The 17,962-nt window shown below is 51.1% G+C and overlaps 1 protein-coding gene across 3 annotated transcripts in view; it reads right to left on the bottom strand.

The window, feature by feature from the left end:
* The window catches only part of LOC140396358 (protein arginine N-methyltransferase 8-like), a 108,656-nt gene that overhangs the window by 68,144 nt on the left and 22,550 nt on the right, over positions 1 to 17,962 (bottom strand). The window contains exon 1 of one of the 3 annotated variants that reach the window (XM_072484914.1): positions 12,574 to 13,190. The exons of 1 other annotated variant lie outside the window; for it this stretch is intronic. Coding sequence is in view for 1 of the 2 variants with exons in the window: in XM_072484916.1 (XP_072341017.1) it covers positions 12,574 to 12,645 (72 nt within the window). In the remaining variant the exon portion in view is untranslated. Of the gene's footprint in view, positions 1 to 12,573; positions 13,191 to 17,962 lie in introns of those variants that run through there. One more of the 3 variants, XM_072484916.1, reaches the window with a different exon arrangement.

Raw genomic sequence — 17,962 nt, 5'->3', positions numbered from 1 at the left:
TGGATCTGTACGGAGTGGGATCCTGCAGCTAGGGAAATCTTTTGTGCGCTGGGATAGGTGGTCAATGAACAGCGTCTTACCGTGTCGGGGTGGATAAAGCTCTCCGTGCTCCCGGAGTCGACTAGGCATGGTGTCTCGTGGCCGTTTATTAGCACCGTTGTCGTCGTTGTCTGGAGTGTCCGGGGCCGAGCTTGATCGAGCGTAATTGAAGCGAGACGTGGTTGTAGTAGTGGAGTGGGGTCCGTTGTTGCCGTCCAAGATGGCGTCGGGGATGAACAAAATGGCCGCCCCCATACATCGTATGTGGCTGGGGTTTCACAAGACGGCGGCGGGGGTGGACAAAATGGCCGCCCCCACGCGTCGTACAGGTCTGGGGTGGTCAGAAGATGGCGGCGCCCTTCCTCCCCTCGTGGTGGCCGGGACCCAAAATGGCGGCGTCTGCGGGTCGCACATGGGGCGCTGGGGAGCGCTAGGACCGCGCGGAGCTCCCTCACCGGAGACAGCGGTGGTCGGGACCCAAGTTGGTAGCGCCGGTGGGTCAGACGTGGGCCGCGGGGGGGTGGTTATGGGGGCGTTAGGGACGTGCAAAACTCCCTCTTCTCCGTGGAGAGTGGTGGTCGGGACCCAAAGCGGTAGCGCCGGCGGGTCATACATGGGGTGCGGGGGGGGGGGTTGGGGAGCGTAAGCGGCGTGCAGGGCTCCCTGTTCTCCCGGGACCGCGGTGGTCGGGACCCAGAGCGGCTGCGCCTGCGGGTCGTACATGGCGTGCTGGGGGGGTTGGGGAGCGTAAACGGCTTGCAGGGCTCCCTGTTCTCCCGGGACGGCGGCGACCTCGCGGGACCGGCACACAACCGCGTAATGGCCCTTTTTCCCGCAGCTCTTGCAGATAGCTGCGCGGGCCGGGCAGCGCTGTCGGGGGTGTTTCGCCTGGCCGCAGAAATAACAGCGGGCGCCCCCGGTGCGACTTGGCAGTTGGACCGCGCAAGCCTGTGGGGTGTCCGGGGGGGGGGGGGGGGGGGGGGTGGGTTTGTCGGGACGGGTATGTACGGGGCCCAATGGGCTGCCGCGCGGTCGGGGCCGTAGGCGCGGGTATTACGCGCGGCCACGTCTAGGGAGGCTGCTAGGGCCCGGGCCTCTGAGAGTCCTAGCGACTCTCTTTCTAGAAGTCTTTGGCGGGTTTGGGAGGAATTCATACCTGCCACAAAAGCATCGCGCATTAACATGTCCGTGTGTTCATTTGCGTTCACCGAAGGGCAGCTGCAGGCTCGTCCCAAAATCAGCAGCGCGGCGTAGAATTCGTCCATCGATTCTCCGGGACCTTGCCGTCTCGTCGCGAGCTGGTAGCGAGCGTAGATTTGGTTAACTGGGCGGACATAGAGACTTTTCAGTGCTGCGAACGCCGTCTGGAAATTCTCCGAGTCTTCGATGAGGGAGAAGATCTCCGTGCTCACCCTCGAGTGCAGGACCTGTAGTTTTTGGTCTTCTGTGACCCGGCCGGTGGCCGTTCTGAGGTAGGCCTCGAAGCAAGTCTGCCAGTGCTTGAAGGCTGCTGCCGCGTTCACTGTGTGGGGGCTGATCCTCAGGCATTCCGGAATGATCCTGAGCTCCATAGTCCTTTTTAGGCACGCTTAATAAATTGTAGCGCACAAAGACTCCGTGAGACGAATAGAGTGAAGTCGATGAGGCTTTATTAAGCGTGTCTGTTCCCCCGCAGCTCGATAGTAGAATGGCCTGCGGGGGAGGACTCCGGCTTCTTATACTCCGCCTTCAGGGCGGAGCTAGAGGTCAACGGCCAACCAGGATCCGGGATCTGTCAGCCAATGACATTAGGGCTTCCAGTCCCACATGACCCCCAATACATACTACCAGATGATGTGATTAATTATTAACTTCATCCAGAAATGCAATCAAATATTTGTGCGTGTATGTCTGTATATCTATCTTTGTGTGTGTATCAGTCTGTTTGTCTGTTTGTTAGTGTGTGTGCCTGTGTGTTTTTTGTTATTCATTCACGGCATGTGGGCATCACTGGCTGGGCATTTATTGCCCACCTCTAATTGCCCTTGTACTGAATGGCTTGCAGAGGGCATTTAAGAATCAACCACATTGCTGTGAGTCTGGAGTCACATGTAGGTAAGGATGGAAGATTTCCTTCCCTAAAGGACATGAATGAACCAATTCATAGAATTTACAGTATAGAAACCGGAGCACCCGGAGGAAACCCACGCACACACAGGGAGAACGTGCAGACTCCGCACAGACAGTGACCCAAGCCGGAATCGAACCTGGGACCCAGGAGCTGTGACGCAATTGTGCTATCCACAATGCTACCGTGCTGCCCTTGAAACCGTCCTGTCATGAAACCATTGACAATGGTTTCATGGCCATGGACTTTTAATTGCAGATTTTATTTTATTGGAATCAAATTTCACCATCTACCGTGGTCTGGCCTACATGTGACTCCAGACCCACAGCAATGTGGTTGACTCTTAACTGTCCCCTCAAGGGCAATTTGGGATAGGCAATAAATGCTAGCCCAGCCAGCAATGCTCACATCCCCTCAAAGAATTAAAAGAAAAAATCTTGCTGCAACTGTGCAAGGTACTGGTGAGACCGCATCTAAAGTACTGTGAAAAGTTTTGGTCGCCTTATTGAAGGAATGATATTGGGCGCAACGTAACGGCCTTGTCGAGCCCGACTTGGTGTCAGGGCGAGGCCATTGAATCTCATGAGAGGCTTCTTGCAAGATTTGTGACACTCAAAATGCATCGTGAGATTTAATGGAGTCACGCTAGACGTCACAATCTGGACCTCACCCTCACTGGGCGATGGGGGGGTGGGGGGGGGGGGGGGGGTGATACTCAAACCTGATCACGCTGGAAAGACGCACATTTTTTGATTCTCTCCAGGCTTTGATTCCGCTCCGAGTTTCTCATGGATGGTGAGAGAGGACTCAAAGTCACCCCTTGTGGATCACCAAATAGTGGAGAGGAGATAATGGAGCAAATGTTCAGACAAATAATAGAAAGATACAAGGACTCGATAATGGTGGGAGGGGGGGCAGGGCTTCAAACATCCAAATCTAGACTGGAAAAATAATAATGTTGAGGACAAAGGCTGGGAGTAATTCTTGAAATGCGCACAAGAAAACTTTTTGATTAGCATGTTCCCAGCTCAATGAGGAATGAAGCACTGCTGGGCCTCACTCTGGTGTTCGAAGTGGGGCAGGTGGAAAATGTTGCCGTTGGAGAGCAGTAACTAATAGTTAGAGTAATTATGGAAAAGGACAAGGAAAAATCAAACTGTAAACACTCAACTGGAGGAGGGCTAACTTAAATGAGTAGACAGGGAATGTGGATTTGCAGGTTTAGCAGTTCATGAGCATTTTACCTTTATTTGTTCATGGGATGTGGGCGTCGCTGGAAAGACCAGCGTATATTGCCCATCCCTAGATGCCCTTGAGAAACTGGTGGTGAGGCTCTCCCTTGAACCGCTGCAGTCCATGAGATTCCTTCAAAGGTGAGACCATTCACGTATAGAGTGAACACAGTCCCGTGAGGGTGAAAGGAAGGTTATCCAAAGTTTAAGCTCACTGGATGATGAAAGACTGGATTTAATTAAGGTGACAAGGGTTTCACCAACTGGCTGGAGAGCATGCAGGGGCCCGCCAAATTACTGGACAGCAATGGGCCTTCCCTGGGATCAAGAACCCTGGAGATAGAAGTCACGTCCACCGAGAGCCGCTGACTAATAAGAGGCTGGCAGTTCTATTGAATGGCAGCACCACTGAGCATAGTACATCCACCCAAGGCATGGTATCTCATGCCATAGGTGAGAGATGGTGGGTTAGGGTTTCTCGGGTGAGGATCGTGGGGAGGGGGCTGGCTTTCAGTGGGTCCACCCATCCTGATGCTGGGTCCATTGATCAGGCACTGTGTGCCTTTGAATGAAGGATCCTCCCTGGGAGTCTACAAGGTGAGAACCAACCCTCGCACCCCCCCTCCCCCCCCCCGCCCCAACCTCCATTAGATTAATACCAGCAGCAGAGGGATGAGTAAGTGGGCATCAATTGCCAACTTAAGGGCCTCAATTAGTGGTGGGGGGGATGATCATTCACAGGCTGCCCCACCACGGACCTAATTAGGGTGGAACTGGTGTGTCCCCACCCACCCATCTGACTAAATGCCTCATGCCACCAAAGCCAGCACAGGGGAGGTTATTGAATTCTGTCTATGCATCAAAATATATGTAAAGGAAGCTTATGATAAATATAAGTTTCATTACCGCCTCCTCCCACTACCGACCAACCAAGTCGGAGCCAACATTTATCCCTCATTCAACATCATAAAGCACAGTATATTTAGTTATTATCATGGTTCTGTTGGTGGGAGCTTACTGTGTGCAAATTGGCTGTTACATTTCCTATATTACAATAATGACTACACTTCAAGTGTACTTTAAATATTAGCCGTAAAGCGATTGAGGCATCCACTGGTGGTGAAAAGCACTCCATAAATTCAAGTCTCTCTATTTCTTCGACCCAAACTGAATATAGAAGGTGCAGAGGCAAAATTAAAAGGGAAATATAAGGTACAAAGAAAGGGAATGTTAAAAGATTAATAGCTAACAGAACAGGGAAGTTACAAGTCTTTTATAACCACATAAAGAGTAAAAAGGGATTGAAAGGAAGGGTGGAGCTGATTCATGATCAAAACAAAGGGTAGGATCTACTGGTCACATTGCACCCAAAAAGCAGAGCAGCGGGGCACTATGCAGCTAGTGGATTCCGGAAGATCCCACTTCCAGGATCTACCCGCTTGCCACACCTCACTAGATCTAACACGATCTCGCAAGACATTGCGAGGTGAATCCCACCCATTGTGGATGGGATCACTTTCTGGCAAATCTGCATCGTCTCACTTTAATATGCGTTCCGAGATCTAACCAAGGAGTGGGATCTAACCCCCTCTCCTTGGAGACCTCAGGCAAGCGCTGTTCAGTGCTGGTCTCCACAAATGGGGACCAAATGGAAAGGCACTCATGGGGGTCCTCCAGGCAATTGGAGAACCCCAGGTGCATGCCCTCTGGGCAGGTGGAATCCTGGTACTGCTGATACCATCTGGGCACTCTGGCACTGGCATCCTGGCAGTGCTACCTGTGTGCCAGCCTGGCAATGCCAAGGTGCCCAGGTGGCATTGCCAGCTGTCAGGGGGCACTGCCAGGGTGCGTGGCTGGGACTGTCAAGCTGCCATATTTTGCACAGTAGTGATTGGACCGGGGTGTGCCGTGCGCAGGTGTGTGGGGGGTCCCTTATAGTGAGTTGGGGCTTGAGAGGGTTTAGGATCACATCGGGGGCTCGATAGATCAGGCCAACATTTAAAAATGGCATCCCAAACTCTCGCTGCATTGAGGAATTCCGGCGAGCGGAGCTCCTCAGTGTATAAAATAGGGCTAAGTGTGGCCTCATTGGGGAGTTCCCCGCTGAGGCTCCCGATCCATCCAGATGGGTCTTAGACAGCGGGGTGTTTTTTGGTGTACCGAGCATCAGGAAACACCTGGCTAATCACGTGCAACGGGACTCTGTCGCCATTCGAGTAGATCATGCCCAAAGATTTTCTTATAAAGGTAGAGGATATGGTTGAGGTACAAAATGAGTACTTTACATGTGTTCTTCACTAATGAAGAGGATTGGTAGAGAGTTTGCTTAAATGGATCTTTTTCTGGTTGGCAGGATGTGACTGGTGCTGGGGCCTGAACTTATAAACTTATATAAGTCATCAGTTTATATAAATGACTTGGATGAAGGGACTGACGGTATGGCTGCTAAATTTTCCGATGACACAAAAATAGGTAGGAAAGTAAACTGTGAAGAGGAAGTAAGGAGGCCACAAAGGGGCATATAGAGGTTTCAGTGAGTGGGCAAAAATCTGGCAAATGGAATATAATTTGAACAAATGTGAAATTATCCTTTTGGCAGGAAGAATAAAAAAGATGCTGATAATCTAAATGGTAATAGATCCCAGAGTTCCGAGGTGCAGAGGGATCTGGGTGTCCTTGTACATGGATCACAAAAAGCTAGCAAGCAGATGCAGCAAGTAATTCAGAAAACTAATAGAATGCTATCATTTATTGTCAGAGGAATTGATTACAAAAGTAGGGAGGTTATGCTTCAGGTGTGCAAGGATTGGTATATTGTATACATATTGGCCTTCTTATTTTAGGAAAGACGTAAATGCATTAGAAGCAGTTCAGAGAAAGATTACTAATACCAGGAATGAGCAGTTGGACAGGATAGGCTTGTATCCACTAAAGGTTTGAAGAGTAAGAGGAGACTTGATTGAAACCTTTAAGATCCTGAGGGGCATTGACAGAGTGGATGTGGAGAGGATTATCATAGATTATCATAGAATTTACAGTGCAGAAGGAGGCCATTCAGCCCATCATGTTTCCTCTTGTCGGCGAATCTAGAACTAAGTGTCACTTTTTCAAAATAAGGGGTCACTAAATTAAGACGGAGATGAGGAGAATGTTTTTTTCTCTCAGAGGGGGCTGTGAGTCTTTGGAACTCTCTTCCTCGAGAGAAAGTGGAAGCAGAGTCTCTGAATATTGTTAACGGAGAGCTAGGTAGATTCTTGATTAACCAGGGAGTGAAAGGTTATTGGGGGTAGGCAGCAATGTGAAGTTGAAGTTATAGTCAGATCAACCATAATCCCATTGGTGGCGCAGCTGGCCCGAGGGGCCGAGTGGCCTACTTCTGCTCCTCACTCATATGCCCATATGTTCGCATGCGACCAATGTCACAATAAAGGAGAAGGCTATAGACAAATTGAATAGAATAAAAATGGATAAAGGCACTCAAAGTGTTGGCAGCACTTGAAGTAGAAATGTCATCCAGCCCAGATGGAATGTATCCTAGATTACTGAGAAAAGTAAGTGGAAGAGATAGTGGAGGCTCTAGCCACAATCTTCCAAACTGGCTCAAAAGTGGGAGAGGTGCCAGAGGACTGGAGGATTGCAAATGTTACACTTTTGTTCTCGTAAGAGGGATAAACCTGGGACCCATCATCCTAATGGCAGTATTAGAGAAACGTTTTGAGATAATTTTCCAAGAACAAATTCATTGTCACTTAAAAAAAGTGGATTAGTAAGTGAAAGTCAGCATGGATCTGAAGAGACAAATCATGTTTGACTAATTGTTTGAGTTCTCTGGTGAGGTAATGGGAAGGGTTGGTGGCCGGAGTGTGGTTGATGTGTATATAGACTTTCAAAAAGTCTTTGATAAAGCGCCACACAATAGATTTGTCACCAATATTGAAGCTCATGTGATTAAAGGTGTTTCACATGGTCCATCTGATCTGTGGACTCTTGGCGTGGTTCTTGGTTACTGGTATGCGTGACCCATCTTTCCTTAGATAGACACTTGCTTAAAACAGGCTTATTAGTAAATCAAAACAGGCTACAGAGTAGACATGTTGCTCCTGAACTTTTTCTTTCATTCTCTCTCTTGAGAAAGAGTCTAACACATGACTGACCGATATCACAATACCTATGTCATACATCAGCATATCCATTCTGTTAACCCTTACATTACACCTCCCCCAATGGATGCTATCCACTTTTTAAATGATGCTATGAAGCTCGGTCTTCAACTATTTACACTATATTTCTGTAATTCACTTTTTTACAAGTACAGATTTTACAACTACAACTCCTCCTCTTCCCGCTCCCCAAATCACAATCCTGATGGATTCAGTCTCCCACAGTATTTCCGACCCTTTGGGAAGACATCTTGGAGTTACAAGGGCATTCTTCCATCCCATGGAGGACATCACCATTGGTAAAATAGGACAGCAACTTTCAACATTGCTGGCAAACAGGGTGTAGGTTTCAGGACCAGTGAACTGCAAGTCAATGAGCCTTTTGTAATGAAATATTGAACCAAGAGAGAAGACTGAACGGTGTCAACCTTTGGATCATCTGGAACCAGAAGAGAAGAAATCAACACTCTTTGAGGAATGTGTTGCAGTAATGTTTTTAAACACCTGGGTTAAGGCATATAATTGTTGCAGTAATGTTATTAAAGAACCTAGGTTCGAGTATCCAGACTGTGTGTCTGCTAAAGCTTTAATTAAGAAATCACAAAAGGTGAGATCATGATTGAGTGTAACCATTTACTTGCTTCATATAGAGGTCAAATGGAACATTGTAATGATTGCTGGAGATTTCCCAGAGAATAGATAATTTATGAGGGATTGTATTTAGTCCTAGCTAAACAGTGGGATACTGATGATGTAATTATTGGGAAGAGCCAGTTTTTCAGTTTGTCATAGGATTTGAGTCTAACAAAACAGAAGAATTTTAAGTTGAAAAGCAGTTTTCCAAATGCTGCTAGATTGAGAAGAAGTGTACTGGATCTGCTCCTGAAATGGTCTGTCTCTCAAAAGGTCGCTATAGAACTAAGGAAGTAATCTGTTTGTTAACTTTATTTACAAGTAGCATTTGAACTCGAGTGGGTTGTTTAATTGAAGTTAGTAGCAGGTATAGATATTAAGTTTATGTGTTTCCTTGTGTTAAGAACTGTTTAACTGATAATTGTAAAGATACTTTATTTGATGCTAATGTGGTTCATTATGTGTTTAAATTAAAGTTTGTTTTAATATGAAAGATATCTATTGGTCAGAGTCATCACTCCTGGGTGAAGTATCCTTTCCTCACAGTTCTTACAAATTAAAAAAAAAAATATTTGGGGTTCTTGTCCAGTATCCTAACCAATGTTGGGGTCTGAGATCCTAACATTAGAAGACAAATGATCTTCAACTCCAATGGACCAGTCATCCTAACTCACAGCTGAATAGTTGCAGGAAGGGCTCAAGTGATGCTGTTATGAACATCAGCTTCCAGTTTGCCTCCTCCTTCAGTGAGTATGAGCTGCTAGCACGTTTCTGTCAATGGCACCATTGTATTCTTTACATTGATGTCACCACTGCTACAGCCATGTTTTGGATGGTGCCTCTGATCTGTGGACTCTTAGTGTGGTTCTTGGTTACTGGTACGTATGACCCGTTTCCCCTTCGACAGACTGCAGTCGTACTCTGGCAGTTGTTTAAAAAAAGTCTATTAAAACTAAACCTAAAAAGGTTACAGAGTAGATATGTTGCTCCTGAGCATGGTGTTCCAACCTCTCTCTCTCTCTCGTCTAACACATGATTGATTGATGTCAGTGAATAATCATCAGTGACATCATATCTTAGCATATCAATTCTATTAACCCTTAAACTACAAATGGGACAGTAGAAGCATGGACACAAAATTGGCTGAAGTACTGAAAATAGACTTTATCATGTACAGTTTACTTAAAACTGGAAGGAAGTATACAGTGATGTCCCCCAGGGGTTATTCTTTTATGTATATATTAATGACCCAGGTTTAAGCATGATTTCAATGTTTGCAGATAACCAAAGCTATGAAATATAGTGAACAGTGAGGAGGATGGTGCCAGGAGTGTGTATAAACTGGTGAAATGGCAGATGAAATTTAAAACAAAGAAGTGTGAAGTGATCCATTTTGGAAGGATGACTCAAGGTGATATCAGCAAAATGGTGGAATTTTTAAGTGGGTGCAGGAACAGAGAGAGACCCCAGGGTGTGTGTACACAAATCTTTGAAGGTGGCAGGACACTTTGAGAAGGCTATTTTTAAAAAGCACAAAAGTCTTTGGCACTATGAACAGATGTGCAGAATACAAAAGAAAGTGAGTTATGTTAAACTTGTCCAAAAAACACTAGTCAGGCATCAGTTGGAAAATTGTGTTCAATCTGAGGAACAAACTTTAGGAAAGATGTAAAGGTTTTGGAGACTATGCAGAGGAGCAGCAGGGAGGAGGAATGAGGGACTTCAGTTACATGGAGAAACTGAGGAATCTGAGGATGAAAGGACAATTTGATAGAAGTGTTCAAAATCATTAAGGATGGCAGAGCAGGGAAAGTAGATTCAATAGTAATTTTGCAAAGGGAATGGAGTAAACGCTCAAAGGGAAAACAATTGGAGGGCAATAGATGGAGTGGGATTAATCAAATGGCTTTTAAAAATGCGACCACAGGGATGATATGTTGAATGGTCTCTTTCTGCTCTGTAACACATCATCCTGACTTGGAAATATATTGTCGTTCCTTTACTGTCCCTGTGTGAAAATACTGGAAATCCCTCCATAACAGTACTGGGAGTGTACCTACACCACACGGATAGCAGTGGTTCAAGAAAACAGCTCACCACCACCTTCTCAAGGGCAATTAGGGATGGGCAATAAATGCTCACATCCCAGGAAGGAATTAAAAAAGATTAGACACTCTGCTGCCTCAGTTAGTTTTATCTTGAAGGTTGAAATTAAGTTTTCAATCTTTGATAATCTTGAAACCTTTGCTATTCGAGGAAATCTCAAAATGTTTGCATTATTGATACACATCCATTTAGACACAAGCCTTCACATCCAGCAATAGCAGCACCTCCAACGCAACTCTGCAGGTTTCAAGCAAACCCAACGCTATATTTTACAAACTGCTCCAATCCTGTGAATTTTTGTTGCTGATTATCATTTTTTCACCTCTGGGTGGATGGATTAGTCTATATGTTTAGTCTATATGTTTTATTCCTGCCTGTTTGTTTTGGGCCACAATTATCGGAGTAAAGGTTTCAGATCTGCAGGGGAATGAATGAATGGGGCAGCTCTGCATTAGTTCGCGCTGAATGTGAGAGAAGTTCAGCTCCTTCGGTCTATTAATAGCCTCCTTGCCCCAGATTAAGCTGCAGTTTGCAAACGAACAGCCGCTTTCAGAGAGCGAGTGGGTTTGCTGGAAGCCGCGTTATTCCACAGCCAAGAATTGCAGGCCGAGCCCACACCCACTCCAATTGCAAACTTACCCCAGCAGCTTGTTCCCTGCTTCAGGACCCTGGACAGCGGCTCAGAGCCGCTTCCATTCAAACCCCACCCACCTTGACCCGAATTCACCGGGGACCAAAGATGAAGCGATTCTTAATCGGTGAGAGGGAGAGGGGTCCCTGGGAGAGGGGGAGGGGTCCCTGGGAGAGAGGGAGGAGTCCCTGCGAGAGGGACCCCCGGGAGCGAGAGACCCGGGAGAGGAACCCAGAGAGAGAGAGGGACCCACGGAGGTGGTTCCTGGCAGAAGGTTCCTCGTAGAGGGATCCAGGGAGATGAGGAGAGACCCACGGAGAGGGCTTAGGGAGAGGGATCGGCGGAGAGGAATCCAGGGAGAGTATTCCAGGGAGTGAGATCCGGGTAGAGGGATCCGCAAAGAGGGATCCAGGGAGAGGGATCCGGGGAGAGGAATCCGGGGAGAGGAATCCGGGGAGAGGGATCCGGGGAGAGGGATCCGGGGAGAGGGAGAGGAATCCAGGGAGAGGGATCCGGGGAGAGGGATCCGGGGAGAGGGAGAGGAATCCAGGGAGAGAGGGAGAAGGATCCAGGGAGAGGGATCCAGGGAGAGGGACCCGGAGAGAGGAATCCAGGGAGAAGAATCCAGGGAGAGGGATCCGGGGAGAGGGATCCAGGGAGAGGGATAGGAATCCAGGCAGAGGGAGAGGAATCCAGGGAGAGGGTAAGGGATCCAGGGAGAGGAATCCGGGGAGAGGGATCCAGGGAGAGGGAGCTGGGGAGTGGGATCTGGGGAGTGGGATCTGGGGGAGGGAGAGGAATCCGGGGAGTGGAATCCAGGGAGAGGAATCCGGGGAGAGGGATCCAGGGAGTGGGATCCAGGGAGAGGATCCCCCGACAGGGATCCAGGGAGAGGGATCTAGGGAGAGGGATCCAGGGAGAGGAATCCGGGGAGAGGGACCAGGGAGAGGAATCCGGGGAGAGGGATCCGGGGAGAGGGATAGGAATCCAGGGAGAGGGAGAGGAATCCGGGGAGAGCGATCCAGGGAGAGGGATCCAGGAAGAGGGAGAGGGATCCAAGTAGAGGGATCTGGGAAGTGGGATCCGGGGGGAGGGAGAGTAATCCAGGGAGGGGAATCCAGGGAGAGGAATCCGGGGAGAGGGATCCAGGGAGAGGAATCCAGGGAGAGGGACCGGGGAGAGGGATCCGGGGAGAGGGATAGGAATTCAGGGAGAGGGAGAGGAATCCGGGGAGAGCGATCCAGGGAGAGGGATCCAGGGAGAGGGAGAGAGATCCAAGTAGAGGGAGCTGGGGAGTGGGATCCGGGGTGTGGGATCGGGGGGAGGGAGAGTAATCCAGGGAGGGGAATCCGGGGAGAGGGATCCGGGGAGAGGGATCCAGGGAGAGGAATCCGCGAGAGGGAATGAGAGCCCCAGGCTGCTGCCACTCTTTCTGTTCGGCCCCGGTCCCTGTCTCGGTCCCGGTGCCCCGGTGTCCGGATGTCCCGGTCCCGGTGCCGGTGTCCCGGTCCCGATGTCCCGGTCCCGGTCCCGGTTGCCCGGACCCTGTCCCGGTCCCGGTGTCCCGGTCCCGATGTCCCGGTCTCGGTGTCCCTGTCCCGGTCCCAGTGTCCCGGCCTCCCGGTCCCGGTGTCCCGGTCCCGGTCTCCCGCTCTGGCTCTGTACCTCGGTTCTGTCGCTCTCGGTGATTCTGGCCGCCCGGCGGAGGAGGCACCGACTCGAGTGTTTGGTTCCCATCAGCAGCCGCTTGGCTCGGTCCCGGGGAGTGAGTGAAATGAGCGGCTCCGGTACCGGGGCTTCCCCACTCACTCCGTCCCTAAAACACCATCTGGACCGGGCAGGTCCGGAAATCTGCAACCGCCTCCTAGCTCCACATTGACTCTGTCCCTGAGACTGAGAGAGAGAAAGTGAGAGAGAGAGAAAGTGAGAGAGAGAGAAAGTGAGAGAGAGAGATGGAGAAAGTGAGAGAGAGAGAAAGTGAGCGAGATGGAGAAAGTGAGAGAGAGTGAACGTGATAGAGATGGAGAAAGTGAAAGAGAGAGAGAACGTGAGAGAGAGAGAGAAAGTGAGAGAGAGAAAGTGAGAGAGTGAGGGAGAGAAAGTGAGAGAGAGAGAGAGATGGAGAAAGTGAGAGATAGAGAGAGAGAGAGCCCTGAGACTGAGAGAGAAAGTGAGAGAGAAAGAAAGTGAGAGAGAGAGAGAGAGATGGAGAAAGTGAGTGAGAGAGGGAGGGAAAGTGAGAGAGAGAGAGAGAGAGAGAGAAAGTGAGAGAGAGAGAGAGAAAGAGAGAGAAAGTGAGTGAGAGAGATGGAGAAACTGAGAGAGAGAATGTGCGTATGAGAGAGGGAGAGAACCAGAGAAACTGAAAGAGAGAGAGAGATTGAGGGAGAGAGAGCGAGAGTGACTGAGGGGGGAGAGAGAGAGTGACTGAGGGAGAGAGAGTATGCGTATGAGCGAGGGAGAGAACCAGAGAAACTGAGAGAGAAAGATAATGGGGAGAAAGAGAGAGAAACAGAGGGGGAGAGAGTGAGACTGAGGGAGAGAGAGAGACTGAGGGAGACTGAGAGAACGAATCAGAGGGAGAGATAGAAACTGAGTGAGAGGAAGTGTGTGTGAGAGAAAAAGAGAGTGAGAGACAGAGTGAGAGCGAAAAACTGAGAGTAAGAGAGAAAAAAGCGAGGCAAAGAGAAACTGAGGAACTGAGAGAGACTGAGAAACAGAGAGAAAGTGAGAGAGGGGATGCAGAGAGAGACTAAAAGGGCGAGAGAACTAACACCTCACAGCACAGACATACCAGACATGAAGCACCCTTCGTCCCAACTCCGACAAACCAGACACTTTATCCATAGCCCCGATCCCAGACACCCAACATCAGCCCCCAGGACCCCAAACTCCAGATCCCGAGATACCAGACCCACAGACACGAATAAACCAGACCAACACCAGACTCTCCCACCAGCTGAGACAACAGATCCCCCCTCTCGCACCAGCTCTGACAATGGATCCCCCCTCTCGCACCAGCTCAGACAACAGATCCCCTTCTCGCACCTGCTCTGACAATGGATCCCCCCTCTCCCACCAGCTCAGACAACAGATCCCCCTCTCGCACCAGCTCTGACAATGGATCCCCCCTCTCGCACCAGCTCAGACAATGGATCCCCCCTCTCCCACCAGCTCAGACAACAGACCCCGCCTCTCCCACCAGCTCAGACCACAGACCCCCCCTCTCCCACCAGCTCAGACAACAGACCCTGCCTCTCCCACCAGCTCAGACAACAGACCCCGCCTCTCCCACCAGCTCAGACAACAGATCCCCTCTCTCCCACCAGCTCAGACAACAGATTCCCCCTCTCCCACCAGCTCAGACAATGGATCCCCCTCTTCCACCAGCTCTCTCAACAGATCCCCACTCTCCCACCAGCTCAGACAACAGATGCCCCTCTCCCACCAGCTCAGACAACAGATCCCCCTCTCCCACCAGCTCAGACAACAGATCCCCCTCTACCACGAGCTCTCTCAACAGATCCCCACTCTCCCACCAGCTCAGACAACAGATCCCACTCTCACAGCAGCTCAGACAACAGGTTCCCCCTCTCCCACCAGCTCAGACAACAGATCCCCCTCTCCCACCAGCTCAGACAACATATCCTCACTCTCCCACCAGCTCAGACAACAGATCCCCACACTCCCACCAGCTCAAACAACAGACCCCCCCTCTCCCAGCAGCTCAGATAACAGATTCCCCCTCTCCCACCAGTTCAGACAATGGATCCCCACTCTCCCACCAGCTCAGACAATAGATCCCCACTCTCCCATCAGCTCAGACAATGGACCCCCACTCTCCCACCAGCTCAGACAACAGATCCCCTTCTCCCACCAGCTCAGACAATGGATCCCACGTCATCCACCAGCGCAGACAGATCCCCTCTCCAACCAGCTCAGACAACAGATCGCCACTCTCCCAACTGCTCAGACAACATATCCCCCATCTCCCACCAGATCAGACAACAGATCCCAAGACTCCCACCAGCTCAGACAACAGGCCCCCCTCTCACACCAGCTCAGACAACGGATCCCCCTCTTTCACCAGCTCTGACAACAGATCCCCACTCTCCCACCAGCTCAGACAACAGATTCCCCCTCTCCCACCAGCTCAGACAACAGATCCCCCTTCTCCCACCAGCTCAGACAATGGATCCCCCCTCTTCCACCAGCTCAGACAACAGATTCCCCCTCTCCCACCAGCTCAGAAAACAGACCCCGTCTCTCCACCAGCTCAGACAACAGACCCCCCCTCTCCCAGCAGCTCAGACAACAGATCCCCCCTCTCCCGCCAGCTCAGACAATTGATCCCCACTTTCCCACCAGCTCAGACAATAGATCCCCACTCTCCCATCAGCTCAGACAATGGACCCCGCCTCTCCCACCAGCTCAGACAACAGATCCCCACACTCCCACCAGCTCAAACAACAGACCCCCCTCTCCCAGCAGCTCAGACAACAGATTCCCCCTCTCCCACCAGCTCAGACAACAGATCCCCACTCTCCCACCAGCTCAGACAATGGATCCCCACTCTCCCATCAGCTCAGACAATGGACCCCCACTCTCCCACCAGCTCAGACAACAGATCCCCTTCTCCCACCAGCTCAGATAATAGATCCCCCTCTACCACCAGCTCAGACAATAGATCCCACGTCTCCCACCAGCTCAGACAATGGATCCCACGTCTCCCACCAGCGCAGACAGATCCCCTCTCCCACCAGCTCAGACAACAGATCGCCACTCTCCCACCTGCTCAGACAACATATCCCCCCTCTCCCACCAGATCAGACAACAGATCCCAACACTCCCACCAGCTCAGACAACAGACCCCCCCTCACACCAGCTCAGACAACGGATCCCCCTCTTTCACCAGCTCTGGCAACAGATCCCCACTCTCCCACCAGCTCAGACAACAGATTCCCCCTCTCCCACCAGCTCAGACAACAGATCCCCCTTCTCCCACCAGCTCAGACAATGGATCCCCCCTCTTCCACCAACTCAGACAACAGATCCACCCTCTCTCGCCAGCTCAGACAACAGATTCCCCCTCTCCCACCAGCTCAGAAAACAGACCCCGTCTCTCCCACCAGCTGAGACAATGGATCCCCTCTCTCCCACCAGCTCAGACAACAGATCCCCACTCTACCACCAGCTCAGTCAATGGATCCCCCCTCTTTCACCAGCTCAGACAACAGATTTCCCTCTCCCACCAGCTCAGACAACAGATTCCCCCTCTCCCACCAGCTCAGACAACAGATCCCCACTCTCCCACCAGCTCAGACAATGGATCCCCCCTCTCCCACCAGCTAAGACAACAGATTCCCCGCTCCCACCAGCTCAGCCAACAGATCCCCACTCTCCCACCAGCTGAGACAATGGATCCCCTCTCTCCCACCAGCTCAGACAACAGATCCCCACTCTACCACCAGCTCAGTCAATGGATCCCCCCTCTCCCACATAGCTCAGGCAACCGATCCACCTTCTCCAACCATCTCAGACAACAGATCCCCCTCTCCCACCAGCTCAGACAACAGATCCCCCTCTCCCACCAGCTCAGACAACAGATCCCCACTCTCCCACCAGCTCAGATAACAGATCCCCCTCTCCCACCAGTTCAGACAATAGATCCCCCCTCTCGCACCAGCTCAGACAACAGAATCCCCTCTCCCACCAGCTCAGACAACTGATCCCCCTCTCCCACCAGCTCAAACAACAGACCCCCACTCTCCCACCAGCTCAGACAACAGATCTCCCTCCCCCACCAGCTCAGACAATGGATCCCCTCTCTTCCACCAGCTCAGACAACAGACCCTGCCTCTCCCATCAGCTCAGACAACAGACCCCCCTCTCCCACAAGCTCAGACAACAGATCCCCACTCTCCCACCAGCTCAGACAATGGATCCCCCCTCTTTCACCAGCTCAGACAACAGATTTCCCTCTCCCACCAGCTCAGACAGCAGATCCCCCTCTCCCACCAGCTCAGACAATGGATCCCCCTCTTCCATCAGCTCTCTCAACAGATCCCCCTCTCCCACCAGTTCAGACAACAGATCCCCCTCTCCCACCAGCTCAGACAACAAATCCCCCCTCTTTCACCATTTCAGACAACAGATCCCCCTCTCCCACCAGCTCAGACAACAGATCCCCCTCTCCCACCAGCTCAGACAACAGATCCCCACTCTCCCACCAGCTCAGACAACAGATCCCCCCTCTCCCACCAGCTCAGACAACAGATCCCCCTCTCCCACCAGCTCAGACAACAGATCCGCACTCTCCCACCAGCTCAGACAACAGATCCCCTCTCCCACCAGTTCAGACAATAGATCCCCTCTCGCACCAGCTCGGACAGCAGATCCCCCTCTCCCACCAGCTCTGACAACAGATCCCCCCTCCCAACAGCTCAGACAACAGACCCCCACTCTCCCACCAGCTCAGACAACAGATCTCCCTCTCCCACCAGCTCAGACAATGGATCCCTCCTCTCCCACCAGCTCAGACAACAGATCCCCCTCTCCCACCAGCTCAGACAATGGATCCCCCCTCTCGCACCAGCTCAGACAACGGATCCCCCTCTCCCACCAGCTCAGACAACAGATCCCCCTCTCCCATCAGCTCAGACAACAGACCCCCACTCTCCCACCAGCTCAGACAACAGATCTCCCTCTCCCACCAGCTCAGACAATGGATCCCCCCTCTCCCACCAGCTCAGGCAACAGATCTCCCTCTCCCACCAGCTCAGACAATGGATTCCCCCCTCTTCCACCAGCTCAGACAACAGATCCCCACTCTCCCACCAGCTCAGACAATGGATCCCCTCTCTTTCACCAGCTCAGACAACAGATTCCCCTCTCCCACCAGCTCAGACAACAGATTCCCCTCTCCCACCAGCTCAGACAACAGATTCCCCTCTCCCACCAGCTCAGATAACAGATTCCCCCTCTGCCACCAGCTCAGACAACAGATCCCCCTCTCCCACCAGATCAGACAACAGATCCCCCTCTCCCACCAGCT

This window comes from Scyliorhinus torazame, chromosome 19, assembly GCF_047496885.1.
Source record: "Scyliorhinus torazame isolate Kashiwa2021f chromosome 19, sScyTor2.1, whole genome shotgun sequence".
NCBI lineage: Eukaryota > Metazoa > Chordata > Chondrichthyes > Carcharhiniformes > Scyliorhinidae > Scyliorhinus > Scyliorhinus torazame.
The sequence above is the reverse complement of the archived record's forward strand: the minus strand, read 5'-3'. Positions and strand labels throughout refer to the sequence as shown.